At 36.6% G+C, this 18,099-nt stretch overlaps 1 protein-coding gene and 1 long non-coding RNA gene across 4 annotated transcripts in view; one reads left to right on the top strand and one right to left on the bottom strand.

Annotated features, from left to right (window-relative positions):
- LOC124167249 (apolipophorins-like) overlaps positions 1-9,968 on the bottom strand; it is a 336,308-nt gene extending 326,340 nt beyond the window's left edge. For 2 of the 3 annotated variants that reach the window (XM_046545133.1, XM_046545134.1), the window contains exon 1: positions 9,878-9,968. In XM_046545133.1, coding sequence (XP_046401089.1) covers positions 9,878-9,938 — 61 coding nt within the window. In that variant the 5' untranslated portion in view covers positions 9,939-9,968. The remainder of the gene's footprint in view (positions 1-9,877) is intronic. The other variant, XM_046545135.1, reaches the window with a different exon arrangement.
- A 243-nt stretch (positions 9,969-10,211) lies between these two features.
- On the top strand, positions 10,212-11,209 carry LOC124167201. The gene is made up of 2 exons (XR_006866629.1): positions 10,212-10,594; positions 10,760-11,209. It is a non-coding gene; the product is annotated as an uncharacterized LOC124167201 (long non-coding RNA).
- Positions 11,210-18,099: the final 6,890 nt, after the last annotated feature.

Below are 18,099 nucleotides of genomic sequence, written 5' to 3'. Positions count from 1 at the left end.
ATTTCTCTAAAGTAAAGAAACCACTCTCCAGCCTTAAATTTATCAGGTGGATTTTGTGGGAAAATTAACTGCTTACGCCTTAATTATCGAGGTCATTTCAAGATCTCATGTAATGACAGTAATGATAATAGAATCGCTCAAGAAAATGACTAAGTATATGCAGCCAAGCTCGTGTCTCAAACCCTTGTTTGTCATTTCATATGAAGTAATTTGCCAACTCTTGCCTCATAGAAAGTCCAAATTTGTGGGCTCTGACCTAGGTGGCAAGTGCAATACTAATCCTGCTGATTTCATCAGCTGACCATCACATCTTATTGGTTATGTGCATCTATTTAAAAATAGCCCTATAAAAACTACTGTCTTAATTATATTATAGTCAATTTACTTCTCACCTTTATAATAAGATGAAAAGTACATTATACATATTTTTTAGTAATGTAAACTTCTTCTGGTCCCATAGTTATTTCTGAAGACCTTCTTCAGTATTTAAAGAGAATTGAGAAGACGCAGCTGGAAATTTTAAAGGAAATTCGGGCTTTGAAAAGAGCTAAGTCGAACTGCCAGATGCCAGATGAAAGTGACAACGACTTATTATTGACCTGGAAATTCCCCATGGATACAATGGAAGAATTTGATGCCCTGGAGGTGGAACTCCTCAAAAAGCCATTCCACGCAGCTCTGGTAAAATAAAACTTTTGAGTGTCATTTGTTTGATGGGCTTTTATAAGTAGCTATTTGTGAGTTTTTTTTGTGTTGTAAAAATTCCTCTGATTTTTCAGACTGTAGAGTTATGCAGACGAGGTCGGAATAACATTACTGAGGGTGTTTTCGGCATGTTATACCACCTATTTACCAATAACCTTGGTCGGAGATTTTCATTTTTCGGCCATTCCAAAATGAACACTAAAAAAATCCAGTTCTGTGCCACCAGAACGTGTGCCTGTATTATTGGTATGTTGTGCATATAAAATTATTTCAAAATGGGAACTGTTCAATAAAACTACTTGTGTCTAAAATCCTTACTAAAATTTAATTTCAGATGCTTTCCGTTGCAAGCCCACATTAAAGGAATATGGCCATAAGCACATAAAGGAGAAGGCAATTGACAGGTTCAGGCACACTGAGTCAAGGCATCAGAGGGTGGAGGAAAGGAAAACAAATTGTAAATAAGGAATAATAAAAAAATTTCCTTTGAAACGACACAATTTAAAGTATTATTTATTAAAGGTTGCATCACGTTACGCTTCTGGTGGCGAAGATTTGTGAAAATGTAGTAAGGATTAAATTTTGGCAGTAAATTGGTTGACGTGAGACGTAGCTGCAACGTTGTGGCAACCTATATGGTTTACAGAAGGTTGCAGGCAGGTTGCAATCATGTTACGTGTCACGTTGCAAAGATGTTGTGAAGACGTTGTGAAAACGTAGTACGGAGGACGTTTGGCAGTAAATAAGACGTTGTCACAACGTTGCATGGAACTCCCAGTTGGTTGCCGTGAGACGTTGCTGCAACGTTGTGGCAACCATTATGGTTTACAGGGGTGCAGCGTACATACGGCCAGTGTAAGTTATAATCACTTTCACCGCATTTCCCAGACAAAAATTCCAGCCAAAAACTACGTGCGACGACGTGTCCTCATGTTTCCCGTCTTTGTTACGGCAAAATAACCGGTAGTTGACGCACTATCCGTGTAAACCTTTCGTATTTCAATGGTATCTATAATCTGCAGCAAAATACATCAGTTTTCAAGGTCTCATTTTCCCAAGCACTCAAACGTCTGCTGCCGTTGTTTGATTTGAGTAGTTATTTCTACACCTTTCAGGAAGGCAATTCAATGAGGAGAACGCATCAATCCCATTCCACTCGTAGTTTTCGCATTTCTCGTTAAAAACGCGTTTCTTGTTGAAATCTTACGCGATCCTTTTAGTAAAATTTAGTCTGAACCCAGGCCCGAAACTAGGGTGGGGCAGAGGTTGCATGTGCCCCGGGCGGCAATTTCAGGGGCGGTAAAATTTGAGAAGTTAATTAGAAAAAGCTAATTCGTTTTCCGTATAAAATCATTTAATTATAGATTACTAAACGTGGCTCAGAGTCACGTGGTCACTGAACCTTCGTCATTTTAACAACACTATTTTTTTAACCCTCCAATGACGTTATTTTTGCGCTTAAAATCAATTAACTTTTTAAAATTATCAATGAAGTATTTTTAAACAATCAATTAACTTTTTCTCTAAAAACTAAATTATTTATCGATTGACTTTAAAGCTTTATTATTGTTAACGTATACTTTACAATATAAGCCACATATCTTTCATTGAAAATATTTTTTTAATAATTCTTTTTCCTATGATTTGTAAAAAAATTATGATGTAAGGTGCAAGGGAAAAGTATACCATAAAATACGCAATTTCTTATTATAACATGCATTTTCACAAAATTTGGAATATTACTTTGAGCCTTCGTAAAAATGACGAAGGTTTACTGATCCAGGGCTACCAATAATCATTAATTTATAAATTATTAAACTGACCTTTGCCCCCCCCCCCCCATGAAATAACTGCCAGTTCCGGTCCTGTCTGTACGTCATAGTTCAACATTTAACAACATTATTTCCTCAGATGTATACATTTTAAATGCGAAATACATACATATATTGAAAAAGATCTACTCGATATGCCGTAAAATTTCCATTCGAAAACATAATTTGTAAACGAGGATTTTGTCCCGAAAAATATCAAAATACGATCGGTCAAAAGGGTGGGATGCGTCCTCGACGATTAACACGGAATAATATCATTCTACCTAAACTGCCAACGTAACTTCTATAAGCCCATAACATTAAAAGCCTATTCGCCTCACCAGCTTTTATCAAGATGAAAGAGTGGCAAGGCTCGCACCTATCCCCAATCCTTCACGTATTTATAAAAAGCGTAACATATTTTACTTTCAACCGAAACTCAATGCGAAAGATTGATTTCCACATTCATACTTTATAGGTGATGCAATTAGAAGCAGTTAAACCGAACGGGGTGTTACCGCTTACAACGGAAATGCGTTTGTACACTAGCTATAAGTTATATTTCGCTAAAAAATTATCTGAAAATCAAAGAAACGAATTGTGGTTACCCGTAACGCAATATCCTAATATCACCCCTCACAATTATCAGAATCTTAATCCGCACCCATGAAAGAAGGATGTAGACGTAGAACCCACGATTGACCGGTCTTATTTCTCATTTATTCCAATTTTAAATGAGTAATCCTCCTCAAACATTTGACCGTATTGTGGTTGAACTCGAGCTGTCCACCGGGTGAAAGTCTCCATTGATGCCGACGTTTCGAAAACAGAGTCGGATTTTTCTTCAAGGCGTGTCGAAATGTCGGAATCGATGGAGACTTTCACCCGTATATCTAATATGAAAATTTTACTTTAGTGTGTTAGGGTGAAATTTTTATACTAGTGAAACATGTGCACATTCTCCACGGATAATTATGAAATACCATGAAATTGTAAAGGTGACTCCGTAAGTTATTAAGAAAAACAAATGAATCAGAAAATCAGACCAATTAAATAAGAGTAAAGTATATATTCAATAATTTGAAGTATTTGGGTAAAATTTCCATAACATTCGATAAAATATCACGACTTAAATCTCAAACACTTTGGTGGAAGCAATACGCCGTAAAGTACAACTAATTACACCATATACTCCGACTTTAATGGAAAAAAGGCAAACAACGGTCATTAATGTGAATTAGACACCCTATTCAAATCATTGACGATACAAAAAAAACCATGCACGTCAAACTTTAACGACGACCGATAAGAAACCATAAAATAGAAAAAACTCAATTCCAAATTTTGTAAGACTTTCGGTATTGTAAATAGCATGCGTTAGCATTTTTAACTTTATCGTGTTACAAAATGCGACAGTTTATAATCCGATATACGATTATAGATGGTAGCTTGAATACAATGAAAGCTACAAGTTTTTGGTCAAAAAACCATAAATTGTCACCTTTGGAAAGGGCTCACAACGAGGAATTTCTGCGACCAACTTGGGGGAATTTCGCAAAAGAAAAGATGAAAGAAGACAATTTACTTCAATTTCATCACGCTAATTCATCTCCTTAGATACAACCTTAGTTGACCCTGGATACAACCTCATGTGACCCTGGTCAGTCTCTCCCGGCCTTTAGCGCGCACTGCACCGCTTATCAATTTGCCGAGTCGCCATTCAGTTTTGAACTTCAACCTCTCTTTCTCTTCCCATGATACCACTTATCATCCTCGGCCTACAATCGATCATCAAGATCAATGTCAAGGTCTACGGAGCGAATGTCAACGGCTGGGATACGCGGCATTTGACACTCAAATCTCGTCCACAGACACTCAATTATACTACTCCAGACTGAAGCGTCCGCGATGAATTTAATAATCGCTGTCCAACGCGAGAAAAAATGATGGATGGATAAGAATCAGCTACGTTCCTGATTATAAACATTTCTCGAAAATAGCGAGCTAATAGATCATCAATTCTTAATGGTACTTCCAAAAACATTGAACTAATGAGGTTAAGATTTACGATAGCAATTGATCTGGTGACATTTATGATTCCATTTTCCAATTACAGTCAAATAAAAATAATCAAAATACGAGGCAACAACAAAACTTATAAACCAACAATTTAATTAAAGGAATTGTTAAAGTTATAAAAATAAGTCCGGCATTGAAGATATATCGTAAAATTTAGTAAATATTTCTTGCTATGCGAAGTTCATCGTTAACTGGTAGTTGGTCAATTAAATCATGTTTCATTCTAATAATCAGTATGAAAATTAAAAAAAAAGGTACGTGTTCTCTTTCGGTTGACTAGTAGCGTAACGCAGGAAATTTATAGTAGGAGTATTCGATATTACTGGATTTAGCTGGGGCAACTACAAGTTCAACTGAAGCGGCGGATTAAAAATAGCATGAAGCGATTAAATTTATGACTTTTGGTCCAATCATTACACCTGAATGTAAAACAATAAAAAAGCATTGACTATAAAATTATCAGTCTACAATTGATTGTAAAAGAATTGTGTAGAGGACGCCCGACCCCTAATTATGTAAATAGTGGAGTACACTCCATGAACAATGGGCCGGGCGTTAAATAAAATGTTACAATGAAATCTCGGGGGCAGAAGACCTAAAATAGTGGTTCATTTACTTCGTTCCGTCAAGATGCACATCCAATCGAATTCAGAGTACAACATCATAACCAATGGTTCAAATAGGTGCAATTGTCATTGAATAGCCTCATTACGTATTATTGCTTGCCTCACACTAATATAATAAATCGGATCGAAACGTTCATCTGCGTATCTGGCAAAGTTCGTAAGTCCAAGAGCGTTTTCAAAAATAATATAACTGAGAAAGCATAAGAATAACCATATATTATAGGTACATATTTCTAGAAGAGAAATACGAGGGGAACGCATAAATCTAACTGCTCCAGTCTGAAGTAGATTGATCAAATTGCCACAAGGCATACATACGTTCGTCCATTCCTCGAATACATTCTAGAAATTAGCGTACAGAAAAATTCGAATAATTACGAAGTATAAAGCAACGCATGAAAAATTCGAAAATGTTCGAACATATCAAACATTTTAGGTAACGCGATACATATATTAGTACGTTACTAATTGAAAGGGGGAAACTAAAATCAAAGGATATATTATCACAAACACAGATGACGATCCAAATTGTTTGTAGAGCACCATATTATAATATTGGGGTGCCTGAGGACCAGGCTGACCACAGCTACGAAACTACATGACGGCATATATGACAATCTAGCAGAGTTGAAGCGAAGCCGTCGCGACGGCCATGCCGACGCGTCGTCAACCAGTCTTAATGGCATAAGCACAGATTCTCGTTCAAAGCGTTCAGTCAGGCCAGCGCAGGTCTTCTTAATAGGTCTTCTGGGCAGCGCAGGTCTTCTGGGCTGTTACTGCCCAGCTATCAAGAAGACCATACGTGATATAATAATTAAACTCAGAAGATAGCTTGTCCAATTCAAATAAGGACCAACTATCTCATCATGCGAACGGTTTTCAAAACTACTAATCACTCCGCGTAAATTAGCCAACCGCACTGCTCACGAGTTCCCGCAACTTTATTGGTTAGCCCTGGATATAGCTATACAAATAAAACTGAAAGCATGAGTGCTATGCAACATATTGTAGCAAGTATATAACAGAGCGATTCTGATAAATGGAGTAGAAAAAACAAAGTTGGCATAACATTATACTTCACATAAGTGGTGACTCTTATGAAAGATCACAGTTTAACTTCATAGCCCAAAGAGGGAACAGCTTTTCTTACGAGTATGGATAATATCCGCTCGGACAATATACATATGTAATTTCCTGGCATATTTCTAACTTAAAATTCACCCTATCACCTTCAAATTTTCAGAGCATATGAAGAAGGCCGAAGTCAATACATTAACTACGCAAAATTCTGTTTTATAAATTAGACCTCAGTATTTTATTCACGATAAAATTTTCACATTTGAGACATAGTTGAAAATTAAATGGTCCACTGATTGTTATTAAAGGTATTCTAATGGATAAAGTAGGAGCATTTTTTTAATAACCTCAATTGTCCCCATCAACAATTTCAACTTACCCCATCACTTCCCAGTTATGCATATTCCCTTTCGTTCTCTCCTTCATTCCTATTCTCTTCCTCCACCTTCTTCCTGACATTTTCCCCCTAACAGGCTCTTAAAATAATTTCACTCGCTCCATTCACACCCTCTGTCTCCTCCGTATCTCCTCTAAAACTTTCCTCTCCCAGCCCTCCGCGTCTAGGTCATCATGAATTTTTCTTTGCACTTCCTTTCCAACCACTTCACTTTATCCACTCTTCTCCATAATTAACAAGTAATGCGTCAAAAAATCAAGGCAAAATACGAACGGTCGAGCGTAGATGATGCGTTATCCCCCTTAAGGTAAACCTAATCTCACGAGAGTACATCCAGTATTCAAAGTATTCTTCGGATAAGATGTCTGCACCTCAGGTACCACACCAAAACCTTGATTGAATTGAGAAACTCACTCCCGAGTAATACTGATGAGTTACCTTAGTAAAACACCGCGGTGACACTAAGCTTATGCATCGCATTAGAGATCTGACGTCAATGAATCACGTTGACCATTACCGACACTTCAACGAAAGTCTCCCACGAGAGGAGGGCAGTAGCTGACCAATACATTAACCCTAACACAGAAAGAAAGACATTTTTAGCAATAAATGAGCGTGAAAGTATCCTGAATTAAATCAATTCATCATTCATCAAGCACTCTTGTCAAGATAAAAGGATCTACACCCTTAGACGTATTAATGGCCTGCGTCAAATCACCTTACTTTACAATTTATGAATCTTCAGAGATGCAATACAAGGCTTAAAGCTAGACATGAGCACGCACTTTTTACTTCTTCAAATAAATGCTTGAGTGACCAATCACACATAAGATCTTATAGATTTCATAATTATTCTCATTTTTTGGGTTATTTCAAAAATAATAAGCCCTCCATTAAATATATATATTCCTTTTCAACGTTTTGGAAACATTTTTTTCTTTCTCAGGGATAAAAAAAATGTGGTGATCCCTCCATTTGATCCGCTACTTGTAAAAGTCGATATTACGTTTATATTCAAGATGGCTCTCCGATGAAAGTTTATTTCGCCAGATTCACGAGCAATGTTTAAAAATTAATTATGAATATCAAAAATCCGCATGTTTATGCACATTAGACCACTGGCGTATTATCGCTTAGAGGGGTGGAATGCCAATAAGGGGCCATGAAAAGTAATGAACCCAAATTACAGTTTAATGAATGTACCCAACCAAACACCAAAGTAATATACCTCCTCACCCTTGAAACAACGACCATGATCCACCCCTGAGCACCATTCAAGATAGCATTTCCTTGAAGTCCAAAACTTCTGAAGGAACCCAATAAAATATGGTGGAATATAACCAATACATCACACTGGGCTCTAACACTCTTCACCTCAACAACGCGAAGCGATACCTGGTGATGGATTTTTAATAAAAAAAGTTATTTTTTCCTTCAATTCAAGTTTGGAGTAGTTAACCACTTTTGTTTTTCACTGATATCACATGAAATTCGATTCTTCATTCCTGAAAAGTATCATATTTTAGGGAATGGGACTTAATATCCGGTACTTGCTCAAAATGATACCAAAAACGTAATTTATTCTTTTGTAAGTCATTCCAGAACACGGTAAAATCACTATAGGTCACACTCACTTAGCTGCACTCGATTCACTAATATTTAGAAATGCGTAAATCAAAGAAGGAAATGGAAGGTGAAATTCACGCACAAAATAATGCCATGAGGATGCTGTCTGTAAAATAAAACTTTGGCGACCTCAAGTACCTGCAATTGTGGAGGATAGAACCCTTCCAATTCAACTCTCAAACGCTCCTTTATTGGCTAAATAAGCGGATTTGAGCCAACTCTTCAACGCCGACCAGCAGGAGGGTTGGTTACCGCGGCCCGTTCCAACCGCCCCAGAAAAGTTTGAAAATACAACGCCAACGACAATGTTCATATAATTACAGCGGCAAGAATTCTTGCATTACAAAACAACAGGACATATACTTATGAATAACATATTGATCACTTCCTCAAATAATTAATTAACTTTCCAGATAAGTGTACGCATCAATCCCACTCGACCGATCTATTTTCGAGGCGAATTACCCGTAAAAGTTTCTGCTATCACTTTAGAATTTCCAGGGAGCATAAAATAAACCGAAGTCGACATTTTCTTGGAGCTGAACTTTGAAAAATTTACCTCAATACTTCCACATACGCAAAATGTTTATACTTGAGATGCACGCAAAATCTGAAAAAGGTCTTCTATATTAACGCTGAAAATTTCGAGTGGATAACGCAAGTTGTAAACGAGTGATTCGTCGCGAAAAAAGACAAAATACGACCGAATGAGAGAAAGTTATGAATCATTTCGAAATACTCCGACACACGTGAATCTAGGTATAAGCAGAAATTCGAAAAAAAAAGTTTTGCTGCCAACACAACCTATAGCATGGAGACAAAAATGATAACCAAAAACTAGATTTTCAGTCGTGAACATAGATTCTATCTCCATAGAATTTTCACTTCCTTTTCCTAGGGCCAAAAAACTTACTTTCAAAATTCAACAAAGAAGTTCCCGAGGCTTTTATTTTAATAAATATCACGAAATTTATACCACGTGATCGCAATCATTATTCAAAGATCGCAAACTGCTCTAGTTATTATATTATTCAAAAGTTATAATTCAACTACGCTTCCAGAGGTCATCCGAACGAAGATAGGGATTTGATAGTCTTCTCTCCCTTAATAACACTCCCTAATACTGTACTAATAGGAAATAGATAACTTATCACTGGACTATAACGTTACGGCCCAAACTTTTGGTCCAGACTTCGATTTAATATATTATTCAAGCGTTCCACCGGATCGGGTAGGTTTGAATACGGCATTTAGCGAATCACCCCAGTATCTCCACCCTCCCACATTCATCATCCCTCCCTAGTTCACAAAAACTGAAATAAAAACTTTTGTTCAACTGATAACACAATAAAATAACTGGAAAATACTGAAGAGCAACCACAGCATCTGCGCTTACACTTCAATACTTGGAGCACCCTAATAGATCTTCCACCAACAACTCGGTCCACAGAAACATAATTTAATTCACTGTTTCACGCACAATTATTTCACCGAGAATGGAGTTATACTGGGAGAGTCCTGACAGAGGGGAAAAAAACAGTCTTACTCCCACTTACCTGTTGCTGCGTCTTTCAGCGCCGTAAGCGCCACGAGCGCTAAAACGATCCACTTCGCCATGCTTCAAGGCGGCAAGACCGCAACCTCGGCGGTAACCGACGTTTATATAGCGGATGATGGCGCTGGGGTAGCACCCATTGGAAGAGGGCAGGAAGGAGCCTCGTGCGGAGAGACTACCCCCACCCTTGAAGCGATGCCTCTCCTCCCTTCTCGGAAGGTCCACCATATTCGACCGGCGAAAGGAGGCATGATTTTGATAAGTAATTTCCATGTGAGACTGAACACATGCAAAGGCAGAAATAGGAAACGTAAGGAATTTTTCGCAATATTTTTGACGCAATCGCAAATACACTCCGATACAAAACAACAAATACGTCATGATTGAAATTTCCTTATAATTGATAAGGCTAGAAATGATTCCATAACGAAGATTATGGGACTGAAAAAAATATCTAGTTGACGAGGTAAAAAGGAAGTAACTACTCTGGTTTAGCAAATGCATGGCATTACATGGCCCAAGCAAATATTGGATAACAGACTTTCGGTAAAACTATTAAGAGGAAGACCAAGAGTGAGCTGGTAACAAGGAATGCAGAGAGCAAGAGGAATGAGAAAAGAGGGTTGTAATGACAGAAACACATGGAAGCTGAGAGCAGAAAACGACGATAACACCTTGCTGTATATATATGAAAATCCTTTTAGCCTTGGTCTAATAGGTAAGGGAATATTTAGAAGTTCATGCCTTTTAAATAAATAAAATGCAATTGAGAAAAAATACCCATTCTGAAACTCGTATTTTTGAATTGTAAATTGTAAATTTGTAATTGAAAGTTCGTTTGATATACAGTATCATGTATTTTCTCCTCTCTTATTTCCCCTAGATAAAAGAAGATGAGATATTTCATAAAAACTAAGGACAACAAAAAAAAAACTAAAATTTTTTACAAAAACTAAGGACGTAAAACTTTACTTTTTTAAATCATGCTGGAAAAAGCAACACTACCATCATCATCTTTTGATATTTTTAAGGTGAAAAATAGAACAAGAACATAAGCATGTTTCCATTTCATTGAAATTAGAGAAGACTAATATTGAGAATTTTTGCATATCACGAATGTGAAAGACTTCTTCGAAGTGGCACTTAAAACCAAATCATTGACTTGTGAAATGAGTAGAATATTTATGTGCAATTCAAAACTTCTGTAAACAATGTGCTCAATAAAGATGATTTAAAAAATCATCAGTGCATTACCCATAAGGAAAATGATTTGCCAAGCATTATTCTATCCTGAGAAAAGCCGAAAGCAATTTGGCTAAAATATAAGTACGAAAATTTAATAAGTGGAAAAAATATACTTTTAGAAAACTATTGGACTTTCCTTTTCTTAAACCCTTTAAACTTTGAAATTTAAGCTTTACACCCTTTATGTTTTTTCATAATATTAGGCAAACCAAATTACTATATTACTAAAACGTAGGATAGTATTCAATGAGAAGAGTATCGTCATGACTCTTAGTATTTCCCAGAATTGGCACAGACAGTAAATAAAACGTGATTGAAATTAAAGGTCATAGCCACTTCTAAATTTAAATTACCAGGAAGTTCTAATTTGATCATTCAACTTGTGAAATCAACTCACAAACTACATAAACAAAAACGACATAAGTAATGACAACGTTTTTTTTTTACACATATTCATATTATGTATCAAACTTCAGCATTTGATATTTATTTCGTGTTAGTTTTTAACGTATTTTCATTTATTACTTGAATTTTTAATTTAAAATATGAAAGCATAAGCTAAAATACGTTAAATTGCAGTGTTAAAAATTCCACATAAAAAATAGCAAAGTATAATATTATAGTATTGTGGAATAATTAATTTTGTCGATTATATTTTTTATGACATACTGAGTTTAAATTAACCACTTTCGATGGAGATAAATCCCGGGCCGCCGAAAAACAATTTAAAGGATAAAGCAAGATAAAGCTATGCATGGCATAAAAAAATTTAAGTTTTCGCAATTCAAATAATCGCTTCGCTACATGTATTAATCAATAATCATGCTTGTGGTAAGAGAGCAGATTTGTTATGATCGATGAATGGGCTTGTTTCATCAATTTTTTTCGTCGATTGTGATGTAATTTGAAGAAAAAAAATCCGAATTTTTCCGTTTTTGGGTCCGTCGCTCACTTCTTCAGCCATTTACGACGAAACATAGCCGAGTTTAACCCTTTCACAGATAACTCATAAGATACGTCACGAGATCATACCGAGTGGCTTCCCAGATACTCCTGAGCCTTGTGCCTGGGCCTCACGTGATTCGTTTTTGTTTACACTCTATGAGCGACTGCAACCCTAGATGAAAATTCGATGAGCGATTGAATGATATACCAATGACGTCACCCAGTCATGAAAAATGGGCGGCAACTTTCACGTTTTCGTGATTTAAAGTCATCAAAGAATGACTGAATGGAGAAGCTAATTTTCTTCGTATTTTATCCTTCCTTTTCATCTAACGCATTCATCCAATGAGTTGCAATTTTTGGACTTCGTAAACGACTCAATTACACGTGGTCCTTTTTCGGAGATCCTATTTTTTCTACGCCTTCCGATCCATGAACCACAAAAAAAAATATCTCCAACTGTTCAGCCATTGCCGCCACCGATCATCTGTATCACCGATCTGCTAGTATTTCCCCAATGGCTGACGCATAGAAAAGCAACATGACGGAATGCTTGAGATCCACCGAGATGAGAGGCTGATAACCCCGGTCCCGAGGTGGACAATGAGAAACCTCAGCGCTCGGCATTCTTCGGCGAGATGACTAATTTTACACATACCGTTAATTAAGGGTCGTTTTCCCTAACATGCTGCGCAACATAGCTGTCAGGGGTTTAGGACGAGCACGATTTTGGGAAGTAATGCATTAGGGAAAACTGAACACATGCAAAGGGAGAAATTGGAAGTTGTGAATTTCAGCAGCAGTTTTGGACACAATCATCGTTAAACCATTCGTTAGGAAAATCTTGTATCAGCAGACGTCGCATTCCACTAAATGTTACTAATAACATAGGTACATTGTGAAAATCCAAGGTGATATTCCATCCGAAATGAAAGGACTTCACTGAAAGTGAGACACATCCACAGAATCTTAGAGTAAATTTAGTGACCGTCCGTCTTATCGCAAGGAAGGCAGAGTGACGGGTCCACATGGAATTCTGTTTATCTGCTCAACCAACAAAGAAGATACTCAATGACATGAACTCTAAATAACGTTGTAATAACAGTCTTGAGGCACGTAAACTCAGCTAGAACCACAACTGAGCAGAAAGCTGTGGAAATAAAGTCCCTTCCCAAATTTTCTTGTGTCGTTATCATTCATTTTGCAGAACTTTTTGTGCGCTACAACGCGATTACAAAAAATACTCATCGCTCATGTAGTTTTTAAAGAGTATAGGCATTATAAACAGAATTAATCGAAGTCAAAAATGGAAATTAGGATTTACAGAATGTGGATGATTCCAACCTTAAATTTCTAAGGAAATATTTTCCCCAGCTACCTGATGAGACCGTAGCACCATTTTCACGCAACGGATGAGATTTATATTCGATTAAAACAATCATTTGACAATAACTGAAAAAATACTACGATTACGGGCCTAACTTTTATTTTTGGCATTATTCCCATGGTGTAGCGAAAATTACAGCAGTTTTTTTTTTAACAAAATTACGTTTATATTCTAGCGTTAACAAACATTTTTAATACAATAAGACAAGTATTTCTATTACACCTTATTTATACACTAGTGGATTTTTAAATACAATTTAAAGAAATTGTAGCATGGAAAACCAATTATTTGTGGCCGTTAGCCGAAGAACGGTTATTTCATATTCTGAAAATTTCATGCAAAAGACATATACCTACTTCGTTTCTCGCACCAAAATCCTTAACTTAAAAAACGGAGAGTTTGGAGTAAAACACAATAGAGGAATCCTTATTCTGAGGCTTGGGAAACGAGAGAAGCGGAATTGTGCTATAAAACGAATGGATAAGTCCACGGCATCGCGCAGGACATATAGGTGATCGGCTGTGACGACTTAAAACGTTTAAAAAGGGCCTTAAATAAAGAGGAGAGAAATGTTAATTAAGCAGAAAGATAATTGTTTGGATAATGGTGCGAGGATAATTTCAACCCTCATAATACTCTCGGCTTACGACCAGCGGATAATGAATGAGTTTGATGACTTAACCAGTGACAGCCAAGATACCAAAACTATATATTCGCGTTATGTGGGTCCAGATCGATTCATGGATTTCCAAATCGTAAAAAACAAGTCTATAATTAGTCTGGGCACGTAGGGTCACACGCTGCTGAACCATGGACTCTTATAGCGCTTAAGATAAGAAATGAAATATATTCGCGAATTGATACGAAGCAAATTCCGTCCAGAGGGGTTCCCGTCAAGCTCTAATGAGCGCCAATTTCCCAGGCAGTGACAACTTTTTTTAAAGTAAATATCCAACAACAGCCCCCAGAAATATCCACTTCAATTACTATAAAAATGACATCGAATCAGTTGCTGTGTAGCGCTAAAATTAGATGTGCCGAAACTGGGAGAGAAGGGCGAATAAAGAAAATTATTTACGCGGCAGACAGAGTTTCAATTATTTGCGACTACCGCCAGTGTGTAACCAATAATTTACCAATACTAATAACTAATAAGGTTGGATATTTTAGGTTATTTATTGACAACGTTTCAATCTCTTTAAGTGCTCACTCTGCCATATATCTTGCAATGTTCCCTATTTGTAAAAAAAAACTCTACTTTATTTCCTGCAAATACCTCAGTCCAATTATATACGGCCCGAGGTGGTGCAAATGTTTACATAAACAATCAAAATCTGACCCATTTGACTTGATTTGAATCTGACTCTAAAATCAAATATTGGCGGGAATTCACATTAAAAATTTTCAAGACAGAATAAAAGAAGTGACTTTTTATATCTTTTATCAGACGGCAAACATGGGCTTTTCAAAAACTTAAAAGCTAACTTTAGCCTATTTTGTGTTTAAATTACCGATAATTTTATAAAAAATGCCGGTTATAGAAATAATATATTCTCATAGATGAAGAAGGATGCACATGACATGAAGGCTTCCAACGTAGATTCGATGGCGGCCTATATCGGTTAAAATGTGGTCTTGATTTTGAATTAGTTAGATAGACAGCTTAATACATCTGGCAAAAACGTATTCTAGCGTACAAATGCCATACCATTTATCTGGCTTCAAACCGCCATGCGTTTTAAACATGTTACAGCAAAGATGCCACTGATGACTATATTTTAAGAATAATCCACGACATTTTATTCAAAACGTAACAAAATGAATGATCTCGTACTGTTTGCAGGTGGCAGTACAGGCGAGGCTCACTCCGATCCCATTGCACCAACAATTTACACAAGTACGGCCGATATACGGAGAAAAATTGCTTTGAAAAATTGACTTATGTATTCTAGCCATACAACCATATCAAATTCCATTGATGGATCATTAACGACATTGAGATTGATACTGGTGAATTAGAAGAGCAACAGGGATTCTTCAGGCATCAAAAGGCATCAAACATTTGACCAGAATTACGTTGAAGGTAGTTAGTCCAAGAAAATTGATTACACTCATAGATTACAATCACTGCTTACTATCCAAGACTAGCTTACTCGAAATTATCTTATCGATAAGCTTAAACAAACTTAGCTAATATATCATAACAAACTATCACTATAAAATATCAGCAAAAGAGTATTCAAAGCTTTTTGATTTTGAAGGACTCGTTTAAATAGCAAGGCACCCAAACTCCGAGATTAAACTTAGGTTATTTTGTTAAAACTCTTCTCAGCACATACGAATGACAGCCCTGGGTTGCGTTCGCGCTAATACGAGTGATATCACTTACATTGGAGCTAATGGAATATGAGCATGTCATCACTAAAATTTGCATTTGAACATATCATATTTCATTAAAAAGTTACAGCTAGTGGATAAAGACACAAGTAGTCCTACATGTTAACCTCACTTTCACGAAAAAAAATCACACACAGCGGACTATCGAATAAGGGCGTCACAAGCCTGGAAATGATTAATCCCTTCTTACTTTAAAATTTGGAGCCTAAAAACCGATTAATTCGATTTGAATACAGCATTGTATCCGCGATAGCCGCTATACTTAATCAAAGTGAATTACGAGCGTCACTCCTAACTCTACGCTTCATGGATATCCCTAGGGTTGGATAGGTCAATATCGAGTGGCAAATATCTTTGACAGAAACTGAGCTTCTATGCATAACGTATGCCGCTGTTAAGATGTTGTTCTTGGGCTATTTCATATTTATTGCTGATATTATTAAAAAAATATCCCGACGTCTTAGAGGCTAGAGCACTTCCACTGAAAAGTGAAACGTTAAATAAAAGGCTGACATTAATGCTTGTTCCCCAAGCTCCCACGCAAAAGTCACGTTTACACAGACGATTTTATTTAAAATGGATCTGTGAGGAAAATAAGACGACAAAAATTTACTGTGGAAGAGTTTCAACAAATATAGAGCGTAGAGATATCAACAGAGATAATTGATTGTATATCTAGTGGCAAGAAACTTGAGACAGAAGAATTCTACCGAAGGGGTTATAAGTTGGAGAAAAAAAAGCCAAATAAGTAAAGACACGAGCCCTTAAAAGTGAAAATATTTGATCGTAGGCGACGGTGTGAGCATATGAAAAAAATAGAAACCTCGGAAGTTTAATATGAAGTGGAAGAGAGCGAGGGAAAGACTGAAAAAGACTGCAGGAATTTGGGATTTGGACATAGATTTGGAGGAGAATAGAAAAGGAAAAATAGAATACCTAGTATCTATATCAAAAACCTAGTCCTTCGGACCCTAGGTTCAACATATGTTAAAGTTATGACATAAATGCAATATCCCAGTTAAAAAATTACACATGTAGATTTCCAAACAATACAGAAGACCATTACAGAAACAAAAGTGACACACATGAGATAATGAGTGAATGGTTGGCCGGGGTACCACAAAAAATAGCAATCCTCGTTACCTACCCCCATCGCACCAGCATTCAACCTGATAAGTATTTCTTTCTGGGTGCAACTTTTAAGTTCACATGTTTGGGAGATATTTTATCGTACACTTGGTAACATGCCCGATAAAAAAAATTACTGAAACCATTTTTCATAACTTAACAAATACTAGTACAAGTCCAAGAAGTATTTTTAAACATCAAGTTAACATATTTTGGAGATTTTTTGTGGTACACTTAGTGATATGTCAGATGTAAAAGATTACTTATACCATTTCTCATAACTTAACAATTATGAAAACAACTGCTTTGAATTTTCCGATAGGCGCGAGTCTTATTTCCAATGTTATTGTATTCCATAAGCGGATTGCCTATACCAGGAATGAATTCCTGTTAGAAGTAGTTTGATTTTGTAGTAAAATCAAGTTATCAAGCGGGTTTCGTGTAACTCTGTTTGATTTCTTCTGAAAATGTGAATTTTGTGTAAAGATAATGAGGTGTTTTCGCAATTAGTATTTTACGGGTCAAATTTGCAATTTAGCATGTTCTTGTTGTCTTAGCTTTGAGTAGTTTTGCTGTTTCCTAGTGCATACTAATGTGAATAGTATTTTACGGGTGAACATATATTTAGGGATGTTGTAGATAAAACTAACACATGCATTCATGGTTTCCTGCAGCCTATGGTCTTGTGGAGGAGAATGAAAAAGGATAAATGACGGGGCAAGTTAATGATAAAGGAGGATTCACATGATATGAAGGGCGAAGAGAGAAAACAGTTGGATGACATAAAAACGACGCAGGATGCAATTAAAGCGTGAACCGAGGGTCAAGAGTATGCTGACATTGCTGAAGTGTACCGTTAAGAATGGTGTTATGTAATAATGGAACGAGAAAGGAGGCTGTGGTTGCAAGGAAGTCTGACAGGTCATACACAAGGATGGCATTAGGATATGGGCGATCGGTTTTGAACACTAATAACTGCGTGCCATGAGTTTCCATTTAAACAGCTTACGATGTCTATTCAAATTATGTTACGTAGCAACGAAAAACCATTACACATTCAAAATAATTTATTATGCTCACAGTACTCTTTCGATACCTTCAAATAAAAAATCAGAAGTGAA

The sequence above is a fragment of the Ischnura elegans genome, chromosome 10, assembly GCF_921293095.1.
Source record: "Ischnura elegans chromosome 10, ioIscEleg1.1, whole genome shotgun sequence".
Classification (NCBI taxonomy): Eukaryota; Metazoa; Arthropoda; class Insecta; order Odonata; family Coenagrionidae; genus Ischnura; species Ischnura elegans.
The sequence above is the reverse complement of the archived record's forward strand: the minus strand, read 5'-3'. Positions and strand labels throughout refer to the sequence as shown.